Source organism: Actinia tenebrosa, unplaced genomic scaffold (assembly GCF_029948245.1).
Source record: "Actinia tenebrosa isolate PJP-AT-01 unplaced genomic scaffold, QUT_ActTen_1.0 PGA_scaffold4__44_contigs__length_22323623, whole genome shotgun sequence".
Taxonomy (NCBI): domain Eukaryota; kingdom Metazoa; phylum Cnidaria; class Anthozoa; order Actiniaria; family Actiniidae; genus Actinia; species Actinia tenebrosa.
Window position 1 is genome coordinate 14,135,599 of NW_028292581.1, and position 16,641 is coordinate 14,152,239.

Sequence of the window (16,641 nt, forward strand, 5' to 3'; positions counted from 1 at the left end):
CCAGCTCCTCCCCTCCCCCCACCTCCACCCCCTGGCTGCGGCTGCGGCTGCGGCTGCGTAGGAGACTCAATTCGAGTTAGATGGTAAAGAGTTGTTATTTAACCGGTATTTACCACCTCTGGAGGTGAAGTACTGGATTTTGTCCACTTAAGTCTCCAAAAAAATAAGCCAATACACGGCATAATGCTATACACCGTATTTGTGCCGTGTAGAAATAGTCACTACGCAACCGGCTATCGAGCATTCCTCCAATATGTCTCTGAGAGTATTTATTTGTCACTGTTCCAAAGAGCTTTGACTATTCTGCCTTCTTGATTATAAGCCTGCCAGTTTATCGCCGAACTACGAAAGGACAAGGTTAAACATGAAATTGTATTCTTAATTACGGAACCAAAATTAGAGGGGTGGGGTGGGGCTAACCCGGTACCCACCACCTCTGGAATTGAAGTCCCTGATTTCTTGCACAGATATATTCGAATATAAAAGTTGTACGATATAAATGATTGTACTTTATGTTTACATGCCAAATAACGTCATTGTGTATAGAAATAGTCGGACACCGAGTATTGAACATTTCAATAGGTCTTTGAGGGACGGGAGGGTAACCACATAATATAAAGTCGGGTCCCTATTTTGAATATTATTTTGACCTTGCCCCAAAGAACTACATTTGGTCTGAAGTCAGGGAAATCGCCGAGACGTGAAACCGTAGCTTGCATTGGATCGCCTGACCAGAAAGAATTCAAGTTGTTATTAACTGTCTTCTACGCCCCGGAAATGAAGGGAACGAGGAACGTTAATGAAAGAGAGAGAGAGGAAAAACCATATATTCGAATTTAATTATAGACTAGAGGGGGGAGGGGGAGGGGGAGGGAAGGGGTGGGGAGGGGGTGGGGAGGGGAGGGGGTAGTAGAAGAAATGTTGCGCGCACATTAACAAGCATATTTTCCTTAGATATTTCACCCTTAAACCACCGCAACCCAGTACTCTTCCTCAACGATAAATATGCCCTAGTCTTCAGTGTGTTGACTAAACCGTCTCCTTCCTTCTCTCCTCTAGTTTCCGGTGTTGTTGATCCGCCGTTTAAATTTATTGGAGATGTTGTTTAGCTTGGGACCACCCAACAAGTAATCTTGGTACAACCAAGACAGCGTGTTTTCCAACGCCTCCACAAAAACTCTAGAAACTAAGCACCAATTGGTTTAAAATCCGTAAGGTCAATAGTTGACCTAAAAAGGGGGTTTCATTTTTCCTAGGGAAAAAAACAATCAACAAAAGGAACTTTTGTTCTGTTTCTTTATTGCAAATTCAACGCAAATCTTCGAGTATCAAGAGAAGAAAAATCAACACTATCAAGAAAAGGCAATAAAAAATTATCATTATGTTTAAAATAAAAACAACAAAAATTGCATTATTTTGAAAGTTAGCCGAAATAATTTCGTTTACACATTATTTTATGTTAGGACAAATAAATGAAACAAATGAAAGAATTTTTTATTTTATTTTATATATATATTTTTTATCTGAATCTATTTTGAGAAAATGTTGACCTTTAAAAATACAAGGGAAAAATTCTGAGAACTCGCTTGTTTTGAGCAATCTCTTTACAATTTTAAGTAATGAGGATTCTGATTGGTTACTCGACAATCGGGGGCGGAGACTACATTCTCTAGCGCGCGCTCTTATGATTATGGTTACGGATGTATCTTGCAAGAAAACCTATATTGATCAGTAATAAGAATTTTAAATTTATTATATTTTTATATTTTGAATTTATATAAATGATATAAGTTATCACTATATGACTTCAATAATAATAATATTTTTATTTTTTTCAATCTTTTTAAAAAAATTGTTATATTTTTCTTAGAAAAGGTAAAGATGTAGAGGCTCTTGTTGTAAATTCTCTTTAGAGTTAGTAAGGGAGAATTCATTGTTTCATCAGCGTCGATTTAAACGTTCGAAGTTGATTAGCATATGCGTTTTGGAGATATTTTCCTCACTGGTAGAAACCGGTACTGCATTGCACCAAGTAGAGATGTCGAGCAAGCTGGATTCTAAAAAATCTGGTGAGTTTTTTCGGAATATAGCCTATGGATATTTCGTAATCTATCATCATCTTTAGTTATATTGAAGGTAACACTTTGTCCATTACAGATAACATTTTTAATGACAGTGGAAATGGACAAGCTCTCATGAACTCCGCATATCAAAACACTACAGTCAAGTCTAAAGTAAGAACCCTGTCTAGGAATCTTTACTGATTGAACTTAAATGTCGAGCAGTACACATAGTAATTCTGATTTCTCTTTTGGGAATTTTAGGTCGATTTTATCTATGACGCTGTTCCTTCCAGAAGTAAAAATGACATACTCTTAGTCTTGCAGTCGTGCGATTACAATGTTGATGCAGCTATTTCTATTTTTTCTCAAGGTAAAATGGACTCATAAGATTAAATGTTTTGATACCAAGCTCTAAGAATTGCTCTTCAAAGGCTTTACAAATAGCACCTGTGTTTGATCTTTACTTAATTTCGATGCGAAACTATGCTTATAATTTTAAATAGTGTGTGAACTGGGGAAATCTTGCGTTTGCACGTAAAAGTTTATATAAAATTCTTTAATTCATCGCTAAATATTATCAGCGAAGAATAATTATTTGTTTTTTTTTTAGGTCGAGCTGACGATATCTTGAACCAATGGAGCCATAAAGTGAAAAAATCCAAGGTTAGCAGGATAAAAATGAAAGTTTCCGAGGCAATTCCTCAGTCGTTTCTTCTCTGATCCTCTCGTTATGTTTTTCAACGTTGCACACAAGTTATGAAATATTTATCGATTAACAAACTTTGGTAATCGAGAAATATTTCGCCTTTTTTACTCGAAAGTTTGACCACTGCAGCTCCTATTATCGAAGATTAAGACTTCTTCTTTTTAGGATCTTTTCGTCTTGTTAATCATATGAATTTTTCAGAGACCATAACTCTCAGTGTTATATAACTTCCTAAGTCTATAAATGTTTAGTTAAGCATTCTTTCATTTCATAACAACCTCGAACGTGGCTTCGCTCAGACAAGTCAACAGAGCAACCATTTATTTTTCTTTTTAACCTGCCTGATGTTTTTATTTGCTCTGAATTTTCTATTATGGTTTTGTTTTGTTGCAAGTACTATTTTATTTTCTGTCACCCTGTTTATTAAACCGTTTTTTAAAGGAAACCGGTCGAATTGTTACGAATTATTGTGTAGTTTGACGTAGTTGAGGTTGAAATACCCTTTCACGAGGCAAACTTGCATAAAAAGTCAAGAAACCTCACAAGAAAATTGTTTTTACTGCAAGTAAATATTTCAGGTTCTTAGATCACCGTTTTTAAACTTTAAATATATAAGTAAGTTTCATTTCGTACAAGTATCTTTTTTTAAAGTACGAGATTTAAAATCTTGTACTTTTTGGAACTATAATTTATGCATATGACGTACATAAGTCTTTTTTCCTTGAAAGGTTGGATTTTTTGTTTACTATGTGAATTTTATGTCGTCTTCAATTCCAGTCTTTTACAAGCTGTTCTAAGAATTGCATATCATTTATTTAAAAACGTTCTTTTTAAGGAATTTCGAGAGCAGAAATATTAATCTAGAATTTTCTATACTGTATGACATTTTATTGGAAACATTTCAGGAAGTTATGCTTTTACACTCATCTTTTATATCCATAGAGCGAATAAACTCTGAATTTATATCCCTTATTTATTTTCTTGAATTGATATTTCTCAAGAAATCTAAAATCTGAATTAGAAAATCATGTATTTATAAGCAAAATATTTGCACATATTAACCTTTTTGTAATAAACTACTAAATAAGATTTAAGAATTGTTTCATAGTAATTACGTCTACAGTTTTAATAATAAAGGGGGGTTGGTTTCTGGGCTAACTTCCTGGATAGAAAGGAAATGAAAGAACGGATGAAAAAATGGAAAATAAATACCTTTCTTTGCATAAAATGAAATATATTCAAAAGATATTTAAAAGCCTTTAAAGATATTTAAAAGCATTTTTTTCCTTTTTGCTTGCATTTGATTAAAAAGGTTTACCAAAATGGGAGTTAAAATGGTTGAAAAAACTTGGAGAATATTCAACAATTTTGGATTTATATTCATGAACAGTTTGTTATTGTTTTAGGATGGAAATAAAAAGAAGCGAAACAAAAAGAAACAGGTTTCTGTGAATGTACAGGATGTTGAAACAAAAACAGAAGAAGAGAAGAATCCTGGGGAACAACTAATGCTAGACAAGGCTGAACCATCTGTTGCAAAAGGTCTAGGCGCATCAGGTAGAAGGAGTGTTCTAGGTTTAAAATTTAAATGTCTGTGTGGCTTTGTTGTAAGTGTCATCAAAAGATGTCTATATACAGATTATGAATCAATAGAAGTAAGCTCATTTCACTCATTCTTGGCAAATTATTTAATCATTTACTCATATTTGATTATTTGCCTGAATTAATGAGTATTAGCAAGCAAAGTTTTATTTCTTAAATCTCAGTAATTGTAAGCTACATTATGGTTGATTTCAAAATCAAAATCGGATTTGGAAATATTGATTAGTATTGTAAGGTGGGAAGAAGCTGTTACTGCCATTTTCATAAGCATGCGAACTTGGTATCTGTGAGTGGCATGCTGAAATTTGGCTTTTCGCTGGTGTTAATCAAAACTAATCAGTCAGTACTTTTTATAATTTTGACTGGCTGCAACAAAAAAAAAAACACCTTTTAGTGTGCAGCTTGCAGCTACCAAGTTGGCATGTTTATGAAAATGGCAGTAAGAACCAACATCAAACTTAGAAGCAACAAGCAACTGTAATTCATGGCATAATCATCACCAGGTTTGGTGAATAAAGCCTTGGTCACATGACGTAAGATATTACTGTGCACAGCATATCAATTGCATACTCACCCATGATTTTTTACATGTGTGGGACTATTGGCAAGGGACATGAGGCACTCTTTTAAAGTAATCCTGAATAGCTCAAAGTATGACATAACACTAAATCCCAATTGAAAACAATTCCTCATTATATAGTAGCTATTCATAGCTGAAAAATATTTTATTGGATTAAATTTTAGAATGTGCCACAAAGCCTCCAATCCCAACCAATCTCAATTTAAATACCAACAATGAAGCGTCAGTTTGTCCACAACAAACAGATATGAATGGAATTTCTACCTTGAGTTCCAATAGCTCATTAAGTTCTGATCCAGCAACACCAAGCGATGACCCAGTGGCATTGCCCAGTAAACCAAATGACCACCCAAATCACTCATCTTCACATCATCATAAAACTAATAAACACCATCACCATCCAAAAACTGAGAAGCTGAGCCCGACCACCAGCATTGATGCCTTGAAGAAGACAACCAAAGATCTGACAAGATCGAGCTTTTCTCTTGGTCGATACCAACTTGTTCTGGAAGAGGTTAGTGCAATATAATTGATGGTTAATTTGCATTAATACTATTCCCAAAAGAATAATACTTTAAGTATAGATAAATAAATATATATATACACAGGAAAAAGAACGGATTCCCAAATTGGGAATTGATGGTAGTTTCCTTGAATTCCCAATTCGAACACCGTTGGAATTTATTGTTGGGAATTTCGTTGGGAATTCAAGGAAATCCTCAACAAATTCCCAATTTGGGAATCTGTTTTTTTTTTCCTGTGACACGTATGGCAGACAACCATGTTGGCTGCCATGTGGTGCTTATGTAATTTTATAAAGAATGCTAATGGAAACCACCAACGTGACCTTTTTGATGTACAAACACGTAAATAGAGAAACTACTGTGCAGGAAGACTAACCATGCAGGACCACTTGAACAAAATTTCAGATTAAAAAAAAACAACACTTTATCCAATTAAATTAGGTGAGGGCAAAATCAGTATTGACCTTAGCTCTGCAGCCAATCACATGTTACATCACCTATTAATTCTGTTTATGTTGTTGATAACATCATTTTCCCCCCTTAGATATCTAGACTTGTTACAATTGCTTGCTTCTGATTGATTGATTGTTTTCAACCTGTCATGCATATGATTGGTTAACTTTCTCATCCTGCATTTAGTTTGTCGATCTGCACAGTAACAGTTCATGTGCTAATATTTTTATTTTTATTTTAATATATTCTTACTTGAGATTGCATGTGTAAGTTGTTTCGCAGCTCTTTTAATTATCCCTCATATTGTTGTCATTAAGAAACTAGTTTCTTGACCAGGCTCAAATTCTGTGGGCAGCAATAATTTATGTTTAGATGGAATGGAATAACATTATGTTTGAGTAGTCTGCAGAATAGCTAGAGCTGAATAGGATCTTAATTAATTGACTTTAAGCTATGTAGCTATTATTGCTATATTGATAGACTTGCAAGGCCATCTAATTGCCTTTAGAGTAGTAGAAACAAATTTAACTCATTCCAGCTGCATGGATTTAAAAATTTTCAATTATCAAAAAAAATTTTTTGACTATCAATTATTTAGTGGACTTAAATTTCGATCACTACCAGTATTTTAACTTTTTAAGAAGACAATTTAAGAAGAAGAGTTCAAATGTGTCTATTATCTAGACTAGCTGTGAGCAGTCCCAGGACTTTCTCCTGATCCAGACTCAGTAAAAAAGACAAGTGTTTCAGGAAGAAAAACTGGCTCACTGCCTGCATTCTGAAATATTTCCACCATTTTGCATTATTTTTTTTATATACAACTCATGATCCATACTAGATATGTTTAAAATATGTTTATCTTGTCTTCATATCTACTGATTCTAACACCTATACTGCCTCCCATACTACTGGTAACGTTCTGTCTGTATATCCTTTTCAAATATTCCAATTATTTGCTTTTTAAGGAATGTGAACTTTCATTAAAGAGGATGACTAAAACATTTGAAAACATTAGAAAAAGGTGAGTATGGTAGTGAAGGGAATCAAGATTGACGTAGCAGTAAAGCACCTGCCTCTCAGCTCTGGGGTCTCTGGTTTTGTTCCTAGACTTGGTATATTTTGTGAGCAGAGGTTGATCTTTCTCTTCCTCATTTCAAGTGTAATTCACCACTTTTTTCAGTCTTTAATTTCTCCCTTCAGAAAATCTAACATGGTAAATGGCCATACTATACACCTTTTGGGAAATGATGTCACAAAATTATATATTAAATGCCAAACTCTTATGATGTACTAACCATGCATCCCCCTGACACAAAAAAATCCTGTCGCATCAACCTCCTGAGTCTGCCTCTGTAATGGGAAAAATTGCACCCCAGGAGCTGGGGAGGGGGGCACTTTTCTCTTTTTCCCATACTAGTCTCTTATATTTTCCAATATTAACCCCTCCCCCCCTCCTGCTACACACACTTTTAAGAGTGCTCTGAGGCCCCTGCATCCTCATTCTGAACAGCAAGTAACAAATCTGTGAAATAATCATAACATTTCTGCCCATGAAATGGTATCACGATATCCCCCTTAGGTATCCCATAGTGCATCACTATGATCTGAACTAATGTTTATTCTTAAAGATGATATCACTCAGTGGCAGCGGAACCCCCACGAATTTTTTTGGGGGGCCTGGACCCCCCATAATATTGGTTCACATGAAATATAAATGCATAGATTCGATTTTTAATACTGTTATTAAGTTATTGTTGTGATTTTTTCCAGTGCCCCCCCCAAAGATTTTTTCCAGTGCCCCCCCCCCCCCCCCCCCCCCCCAAGATTTTCAGCTTCCGCCGCCCCTGTCACTTCGATATGTACCTTCTTTACATTCTGATTTTATATTACAGCATTGATGAAAGACAAGCAACACTCAGCAAGGCTTTGGAAGAATTCAAGGAAGAAGCAGGTTTATGTTTACTCTGTTTTTAAAAACGTAGACGGTCGGAGATCAGAAATCTGAGACATGAAACGAATTGTGGTCTGCGAGCTGTGAATTTAATTTAAAAGAAAGTCACAATTGTTTTTGTTATTTTAATGAGAAGTTTGCAAAAAATTAATATGCCACCACTTTTGAGTGATGACCTGTGCTAGCTGTCGAGCTGTCTCTGATCTCAGTTCTCTGATCGTTTTTTGAAATAGGTGTATATTTTACATTCAGTCCAGTCTGGGTGTATTTCCAGTGACATATAAAATATGACTTAAAATATGTGTAGGTATACGATCGTAGTGGAGTGTTGGTAAAGTGACGGTCGTCAAGTGTTGGCTGATAGTCGATGAAAGATTACACATTTATCATAAAGTACGGGAGTGTTGGTGAAGTGACGGTCAATGGTTGGGGTAGTGTTGGTCAACAGCCGGAAGACTATCGACCAACAGTCGGGCGATATTCTACCGACACGTGTCAGTTGGTCATGAAGTACACGATTACCTAATAAGGGAATTGAATTTATGTATTAAATAGAGAATGATCTTTCTTTCCAGTAAAACTACTTCAACAACGTGCAGAAGATGCTGCAGCTCTGAAGTTGAAAACCGAAAGAGTGCACAGCATGTCAGAAGATCAAATTGCTCTCCTAAGAGCTGACATTAAGGTATTCTGTGTTTGTCAACATTTAATTTGGCAGAGTCCTGGCTAAATGAAGAAACATGTTCCAGAAACATGTTTACCGTGCACATGTTTTCCCGATGTTTACAAGTTTAGCAAGATGCGAAACAGTGCAAAAAATTTTACTTCCAAGCTGCAAAAATGTTTCTGCTGTGCGGCAAAAATATTTATGCTTCCAAAACGCATGACAACAATGTTTCCCGATGTTTCCTCGTTTAGCCACGAAAGTCAATCCCTGATGCTTCCAGACAGTTTTGCCAAATTTGGAAACATTTAAAGAAATATGTTTCCGGTTTTCTAGTTTAGCCATGGCGTGATAAGTGGAAAAGCGTTTTTCCGTCATATACCTCTGGGAGTTTGCTGGTTGGGATGCAGGTCCCTCGCTAGGGTTGGCTAGATGGTTCGAACGAACCCCTCTCTCCAACTTTGTAGGAGTATAAGAAATAATGTTTAGCGCTATTTTAGTTTTTCAAGAATTGGCATAACTAAGATTGTTGGAAAAACGAACCTTCCCTTTCTAGCGACGGGCCTGTGATGGGTCACTAATTTGATGCTTGTGGAACATATTTATTAGGGGAATTTAGATCATTAGCAAGACTCGTTGTTTGATGTGTTAATTTAATTGTGATTTAGAACTTTGTTGCTGAGAGAAAAATTGACGAAGAACTGGCACAAACAAAACGTTTCATATGTGACGAAGAAAATTTCTTGCAGGTAAATTATCACGTGAATTTATTTTTTAATCGTACACAAGATAGTGTCTATAGAGTAACCCTCCCCCCAAGAAAATGAAACATTTAGGAATTAAAATGGGTCTTGGCTTTCTCGCTGTTACATTCAAAATAAGAAAACACCTTGATATGTCTGGAATGTTGAACATCGTGTTTTGACCAATCACATGCGACAGTTAATTAGAAATGAATTCATTCTCGCATGCGATTGGTCAGAACATGATACTTACCATTCCAGTCCGATTGCTGCTGACGCGAGTGAAAAACGTCTGCGCATGCTCTCAATCCGTATGCAAATTAGTCAAACCATAAGTAAATTTGACTTTCAAGCATGCCTGATAAATTGGACTTCACAAAATGCCAAAACTTAGTGTCCATGCTTTAAACTTAAGGCTAATTCTTTCATATTGTGTTTGTTAATACAGTATCTTGGTCTGACAAAAGTATATTCTCGAACTTTTTTGTAAACTTGGAGAAAACAAGCATTTATTTTCTCACTCAATCTCTTAAAAATTCTTAGAAAACGTTTTGAAGTGCACGCTTGCGCAAACGTTTTTCTCTAGTATCATATTGCTGCTAATGTTGCTGCTTCTTTTAGCATAGCTTAAAAACACAGTACATAGCCTGGGTAATTATATATTGATTCGCACTCATACAATGGACATTAACATATGAATTAAAAATAAATTAATAATCTATTAATATAACTGTTTTGAAGAAAATGTATTTATCTTATAAATTATAATTTCAGGGAATAAAGACATTTGGTGAAGGTAAGTGTCTGTGATCAAAAAGTTACTTCATACTTATATCTAGAAAGTTCGTAAAATGGCGGTCCCATCTCAGGGCCTTAACCAGGGATCTTGCAGGGTGCTAAAACTAACAGCCATCTTGAGTTGCAGAAGAAGAAAAAACTTGCACACACACAAAAAAAAAAACAAGAAAAAAAAAACAATAAGCGATAATTGAAATCCTACCATTTGCAGAAAATGGAAAAAAGGGGGCAAACGAAAAACAAATGATTCAGCGGACCTTCAGCTTACGTGTGGGTGGGGGGAGGGTGCACCCAATGCACCCCACTTGGTTACGGCCCTGCATCTGATCTCCACTCGAGTACACCGATTTCAAAAAATGTTTTCGGTCGAATATCTGATATCTGAGACAATTCGAATTCGCCAGTGCAGAGATGATCTCTCAAAAGTGGTGGCATATTTAGATATTAACTTATTGCAACTACTTATTACAAAGACATTACGATTACAACTTTAATTAATGCTTACAATCCACAATCATGTCATTCTCACATTTAGCATTTCAGATTTCCAACCGATAACGTTTTTTGAAATACGTGTATTCACATAGGAAGGGTGCTTAATAACTCATAGAACATTTTTGACCTTTCTTGATAAATGATTAATTGTTTTCGTTTTCTTTTGACTTGTTTTGACACACAGTTGTTCCCATCAAAAGCACCTATACTCCCGTAGTACTGAACCACCCAATGCCTTCAACAACTCCAAAACACTCTTTTGCCAAGACTCAGTCGTATAGGTTTACTCCCGTAGTACTGGACCACCCATCGTCTTCAACAACACAGAAACCCTCTTCTGCCAACACTCAACCGTCGCTCGTAAACCATCCCTCTACAGTGCTTGATCACCCAACGTCTTCAACAACACAAAAACCCTCTTCTGCCAAGACTCAACCGTCCCTCGTAAACCATCCCTCTACAGTACTGGATCGCCCATCGTCTTCAACAACACAGATACCCTCTTCTGCCAACACTCAACCGTCGCTCGTAAACCACCCCTCTAAAGTAGTGGACCACCCAACGTCTTCAACAACACACAAACCCTCTTCTGCCGACACTCAACCGTCGCTCGTAAACCATCCCTCTACAGTACTGGATCACCCAACGTCTTCAACAACACACAAACCCTCTTCTGCCGACACTCAACCGTCGCTCGTAAACCATCCCTCTAAAGTAGTGGATCACCCAACTTCTTTAATAACACAGAACCCCTCTTCTGTCAACACTCAGCCGTCCCTCGTAAACCATCCTTCTGAAGTCAAACTACCAAACACAACTCAACCATCAAATGCTGCAAAGGTCTCAGAGACATCAGTTCTTCCGAAGAAACCAGAACCAACACCTTCAGCAACAAGACGACACCCCATTGCAGCAACGTCTGGTCGTCCTCCAAAAATCCAGTCCTTGATATCTTCAGCAATGGCGAAGACCACTATTGCTGTTGGAAACTTTCAAGGCGCAGAAGATATACATTCAAAACTAAAAGAAGATGCCAAAAAACAGGTAAAAAAGCGCTCCTGTTTTATGATGCCATCTTGTCGCATTCCACGTAAATTTTGTAATATTTGTGTCTAGAACCTTAGAATCTAATAGTATAACTTTACATTTTTTTAAACAGGGTGTTTTCAGTCAAAACGAATCAAAAAAAGGTTAGTTTAAAATATAAAATACGACAACTGTAATTTTGAAGGCTGAGTTCTTGGCGCCATACTTTCCCGCCAAAACTGTATTGTAACATCTTCTCTCATTGTACAACTTAATGTTACCCTTTAACAGTTTTTGGAGAAAAATTAACTCAAAAATCTTAGATTCTGTAGCATAGTCTGGAATAATCCGGATAAAGAAAGTGGAAAAATTGGCACTGTGATACTTTTTTGCTGAAAATTTTAAAACACAATTTCAAAGTTAAGTAATCTTGTAATACTTTGCAGTCAACCTTCCTTTTCATTTTTGATTAAGATAAATAAGATTATCATTACTCAAAAGAAAAGTTATATCCAGAAATTGAATTTTTTTTTTTTTTTTTTTTTTTTTTTTGGCACAGAGGTTGCAGTAACTGTCATTTGATTTCGGGTCTTGTTTCTGTCTTTTATTGTTTGCCTTGTGAGCAAGAAGGAATTGCATTCCTAGTGTAGTTTCTTCAGGGTGGTAAAGTGGGGACGGTGTACAATTCATCATTTTCCATATATCGGTTCAATGGTCAAACACAAAGCATTCAGTCGAGGTTTCAAGGTTCAAAATTGAATATTCCTTTGAAAGTAACTAGGGGCCTCGCTTGAGCGCTTTGTGTTTGACCAGTGAACCAATGTATGGAAAATGGTGAATGTACTTTTCACAAAAAATAAAAGCGGTCAAATCACGTTTCACGAAATAACCCGTCATTGTTTCTTCGAAAATTAACTCGCGTTTTATTTTTTCCTTTTCCATTGTCAGAAAACCCAAATCAGGAGCACAGACAGCAACACTCAAGACAAACCACAGCTCCATATCAGCAAGGAAAACAACAACCCAAAAGAACGCAAGAACCACGACCACGGCGACCACAGTCGAGCCGCCAAGGCAGCAGATCAAACCAAAGACATAAGAAAGACGAGAAAACTTCCGATAGAAAGCCGAACGAGACGTCTCAAACGGACGAAGCGAGAGCAAAAATGAACCAGCGTAGTTCCTCTGCGCAAAATGAGAAAAGGAAAGAGGGAAGCGAAGTAAATCATAGGTCGACAGAAGGAAGACAGTCGAACCCGCCTCGGGAAGGAGAGAATAAACGTCCACCGCGAAGAAGAAGAAGAAGAGGCGGAAGGGATAATAGGCTGAGTGGAGAAGAACCAGCTAAAGAAGCTTCAGAAGCGAGTGCAGAAAAGGATAATGATTCTAAGCAGAGTGGAGAAGAACCAGCTAAAGAAGCTCCAGGAGCAAGTGCAGAAAAGGATGATTCTAAGCAGAGTGTAGAAGAACCAGCTAAAGAAGCTTCAGAAGCGAGTGCAGAAAAGGATTACGATTCTAAGCAGAGTGGAGAAGAACCAGCTAAAGAAGCTTCAGAAGCGAGTGCAGAAAAGGATGATTCTAAGCAGAGTGTAGAAGAACCAGCTAAAGAAGCTCCAGGAGCAAGTGCAGAAAAGGATGATTCTAAGCAGAGTGTAGAAGAACCAGCTAATGAAGCTTCAGAAGCGAGTGCAGAAAAGGATTACGATTCTAAGCAGAGTGGAGAAGAACCAGCTAAAGAAGCTTCAGAAGCGAGTGCAGAAAAGGATGATTCTAAGCAGAGTGTAGAAGAACCAGCTAAAGAAGTTTTAGAAGCGAGTGCAGAAAAGGATAATTCTAAACAGAGTGCAGAAGAACCAGCTAAAGAAGCTTCAGAAGCGAGTGCAGAAAAGGATTACGATTCTAAGCAGAGTGGAGAAGAACCAGCTATTGAAGAAGCTCCAGAAGCGAGTGCAGAAAAGGATAATGATTCTAAGCAGAGTGGAGAAGAACCAGCTATTGAAGAAGCTCCAGAAGCGAGTGCAGAAAAGGATAATGATTCTAAGCAGAGTGGAGAAGAACCAGCTCCAGAAGCGAGTGCAGAAAAGGATGATTCTAAGCAGAGTGGAGAAGAACCAGCTAATGAAGCTTCAGAAGCGAGTGCAGAAAAGAATTACGATTCTAAGCAGAGTGGAGAAGAACCAGCTATTGAAGAAGCTCCAGAAGCGAGTGCAGAAAAGGATTACGATTCTAAGCAGAGTGGAGAAGAACCAGCTAAAGAAGCTTCAGAAGTGAGTGCAGAAAAGGATTACTATTCTAAGCAGAGTGGAGAAGAACCAGCTAAAGAAGCTTCAGAAGCGAGTGCAGAAAAGGATTACGATTCTAAGCAGAGTGGAGAAAAACCAGCTATTGAAGAAGCTCCAGAAGCGAGTGCAGAAAAGGATTACGATTCTAAGCAGAGTGGAGAAGAACCAGCTATTGAAGAAGCTCCAGAAGCGAGTGCAGAAAAGGATAATAATTCTAAGCAAAGTGGAGAAGAACCAGCTATTGAAGAAGCTTCAGAAGCGAGTGCAGAAAAGGATAATGATTCTAAGCAGAGTGGACAAGAACCAGCCATTGAAGAAGCTTCAGAAGCGAGTGCAGGAAAAGATAATGAATTTAAGCAAAGTGGAGAAGAACCAGCTAAAGAAGCTCCAGAAGCAAGTGTAGAAAAAGAGTCTGTGTCTGACGTCAAGAATGGACAGAGCACGAATGACGGAAGCCACGTCGAAGAAACATCTGATAACAAAGAGGAAAATGCAGAATACGAGAATGAAATAATCGTTGAAAATAAATCAGTAGATGGAGCACTTCCTCAGCGGTCGCCTAGAACTCGAAACCGAAGGAGACTTCGAGGACGGGAAAAAGATAGCTCGGAACAAGCTGCATCGCAACAGGTGAATGATGGTGCAAGCAATGGGTTAGTAAACAACCACGCTACTAGTGAGGAAGAGAGAAAAGAGATAGCTGGTAAAGAAGAGAAAATCGCCAAACTCACTCCCGTTGTCGACCAGCCATTGATAAATGGACATAGTGATGCTCGCGAGAAGAAAACTGCGAAGCAAGAAAATGGTGAGAAAGAAAATATAGAAATCAATGGATTTACTACAAGCAACGGAAATGGTGACGATTGTATGGTTGGTAGATGACAATAAGCTGCATGGATTTCCATTTCAATTAATTCAAATAAAATCTCCAATATTATCGTAGGGAATTAATATATATTCACTACTCATTTCGACCCTTTGCCTTTAAAGGCAATGAATTCAAATATCGTTTTTGTCCGCAATTTTTCAAATTTTCGCGTTTCGAATGCTTTTATAGTTGCATTGGGCAATGTATCCAGGAAAAAATGTCTGATAGTACTTAGATAAATTGAGGTACTCTCAGTTTTATATAGTCAAGAAAAAAATCCATGCAGGTTTTTATTATTGTGCAGTATATATATACCTATTCGTCGAGGCTCATTAATTTTGGTTCGCAAGAGCACTGGAAATTTTAAAATGACAAAGCAGTGTTTAGAATTCCGCAGTTGAACTGTTTGACACGTTAGAGCAGATTTTGTCTGAACGAAAAAAAAGCTAAACTAAATTTTCCTTGAAATTTAATGGCTTCCTTATTAAATTGCTGTGATTGGGTAATAAATGTATTCGAGCTCAATGATTGGTTCAAAATAGAAGCCATTTCTATTTTTTTACTCATACAAAATCTTCCTTTAATTTCACTTGCTTTTTGTCGTTGTCATTTTATTTATGTCATTTTTTCGGAAATAGGTATATAAAAATGAATTTATGAATATATTATTCGGTACCTTTGTGTGAAAGCACTTTAATTATCATAATCAAATAAATTTTAATATATTCTCTATGCAATTTATATGAGAAATGCTTGAAAGTCGAGCAGAATTATATCAAATATTTGTTGTAAAGAGAAAAAAAAGTATTGAATTTCTTGTGAAAAAAAAAAAAGCACGATAAGTAGTTACGGGAAAACGAAATAAAAGGGGGTTCGTACTCAGGTGAAGTTTGTTTTATTTTTAATGACGAGTCAAGCAAATTTAAAAATTCTGTCTTCCAAAGTAATGGATGACACTGGTCTCAAAGAATAAAAGATTCCAACCGGGTGGCCCATTTGGCTTGGAATGTAACCGCTCAGCTACGCGACGAAGGGTTGCTTTAGCTTTCTCGTCCGCCATCTCTGCAATCTACAGTAAGTGTAGTTCGTGCAGCACTAAAGCACGTGTGATGAGCCCACGTCATCACTGTACAGCGGCTTACTATGGCATACGTCAAACGCACTCTTGCGTGAAGTTCAATGGTAGAACTTGAATGTTGGATTGTAATCCAACAATGACGGAAAGATTATGTGTTTGTATCTAAAAACTTTAAAACCTTAGTCCTTGAACGAGAAATTCTAATGGTTCATTTCAATATACTGTTTAGAAAATAACGTTCTCAAAGTTGAATGTTGAACTTGATGTATGTCAAAAGAGCAATGTTGAATTTTGTCCAGACACGGAAAGCTATTAAAGGATTTTGAATCGTGGAACTCGAATGTTGGACGAGATTACAGCTAAGTTGAAACCAAAATCTTCAATGTCGGAAAAGCAACTAACAATATTGCATTGCAAGTGAAACACTGAATTCTTTACTAGAATGTTGAAAACCTGATGTTGAATTTTGTCGGGAATATAACGCCATAAGGCTTGGGGGGACTAGCAAGAACGTCGTGCTAAAAGTCTCTAACGTTCAACCTACGGCAAATCGAGAAAAACTTAAGGTAGTAGCTATTGTTGGGTTTTATTTAACGTTATTTCCTGTGTTTTGTGAAATATTCATTAGCTGAATAACAAGTTTTCCATAGAATTCTTTCTGGTTGATAACACATGGTGGTCAGTGTAACCACCATTTGGAGCACATAATGACATTCACTACGTGGCAACAGTTAATAGAGAGGTACAACAATAAATGCGGTTATCGGTGTATTGAGCAAGATTCTTGTACGTCCCATGAGACGTAGTC

At 37.0% G+C, this 16,641-nt stretch overlaps 1 protein-coding gene across 1 annotated transcript; it reads left to right on the forward strand.

Annotated features, from left to right (window-relative positions):
* Window positions 1-1,996: 1,996 nt before the first annotated feature.
* On the forward strand, window positions 1,997-15,637 carry LOC116288112 (uncharacterized). Its single transcript, XM_089036636.1, has 14 exons — window positions 1,997-2,069; window positions 2,158-2,234; window positions 2,325-2,433; window positions 2,674-2,726; window positions 4,176-4,326; window positions 5,116-5,465; window positions 6,894-6,949; window positions 7,821-7,879; window positions 8,455-8,564; window positions 9,212-9,292; window positions 10,061-10,082; window positions 10,764-11,623; window positions 11,739-11,769; window positions 12,554-15,637. The coding sequence occupies exons 1-14, from the start codon at window positions 2,039-2,041 to the stop codon at window positions 14,767-14,769; spliced, it is 4,206 nt and encodes a 1,401-aa protein (XP_088892762.1). The 5' UTR covers window positions 1,997-2,038; the 3' UTR covers window positions 14,770-15,637.
* Window positions 15,638-16,641: the final 1,004 nt, after the last annotated feature.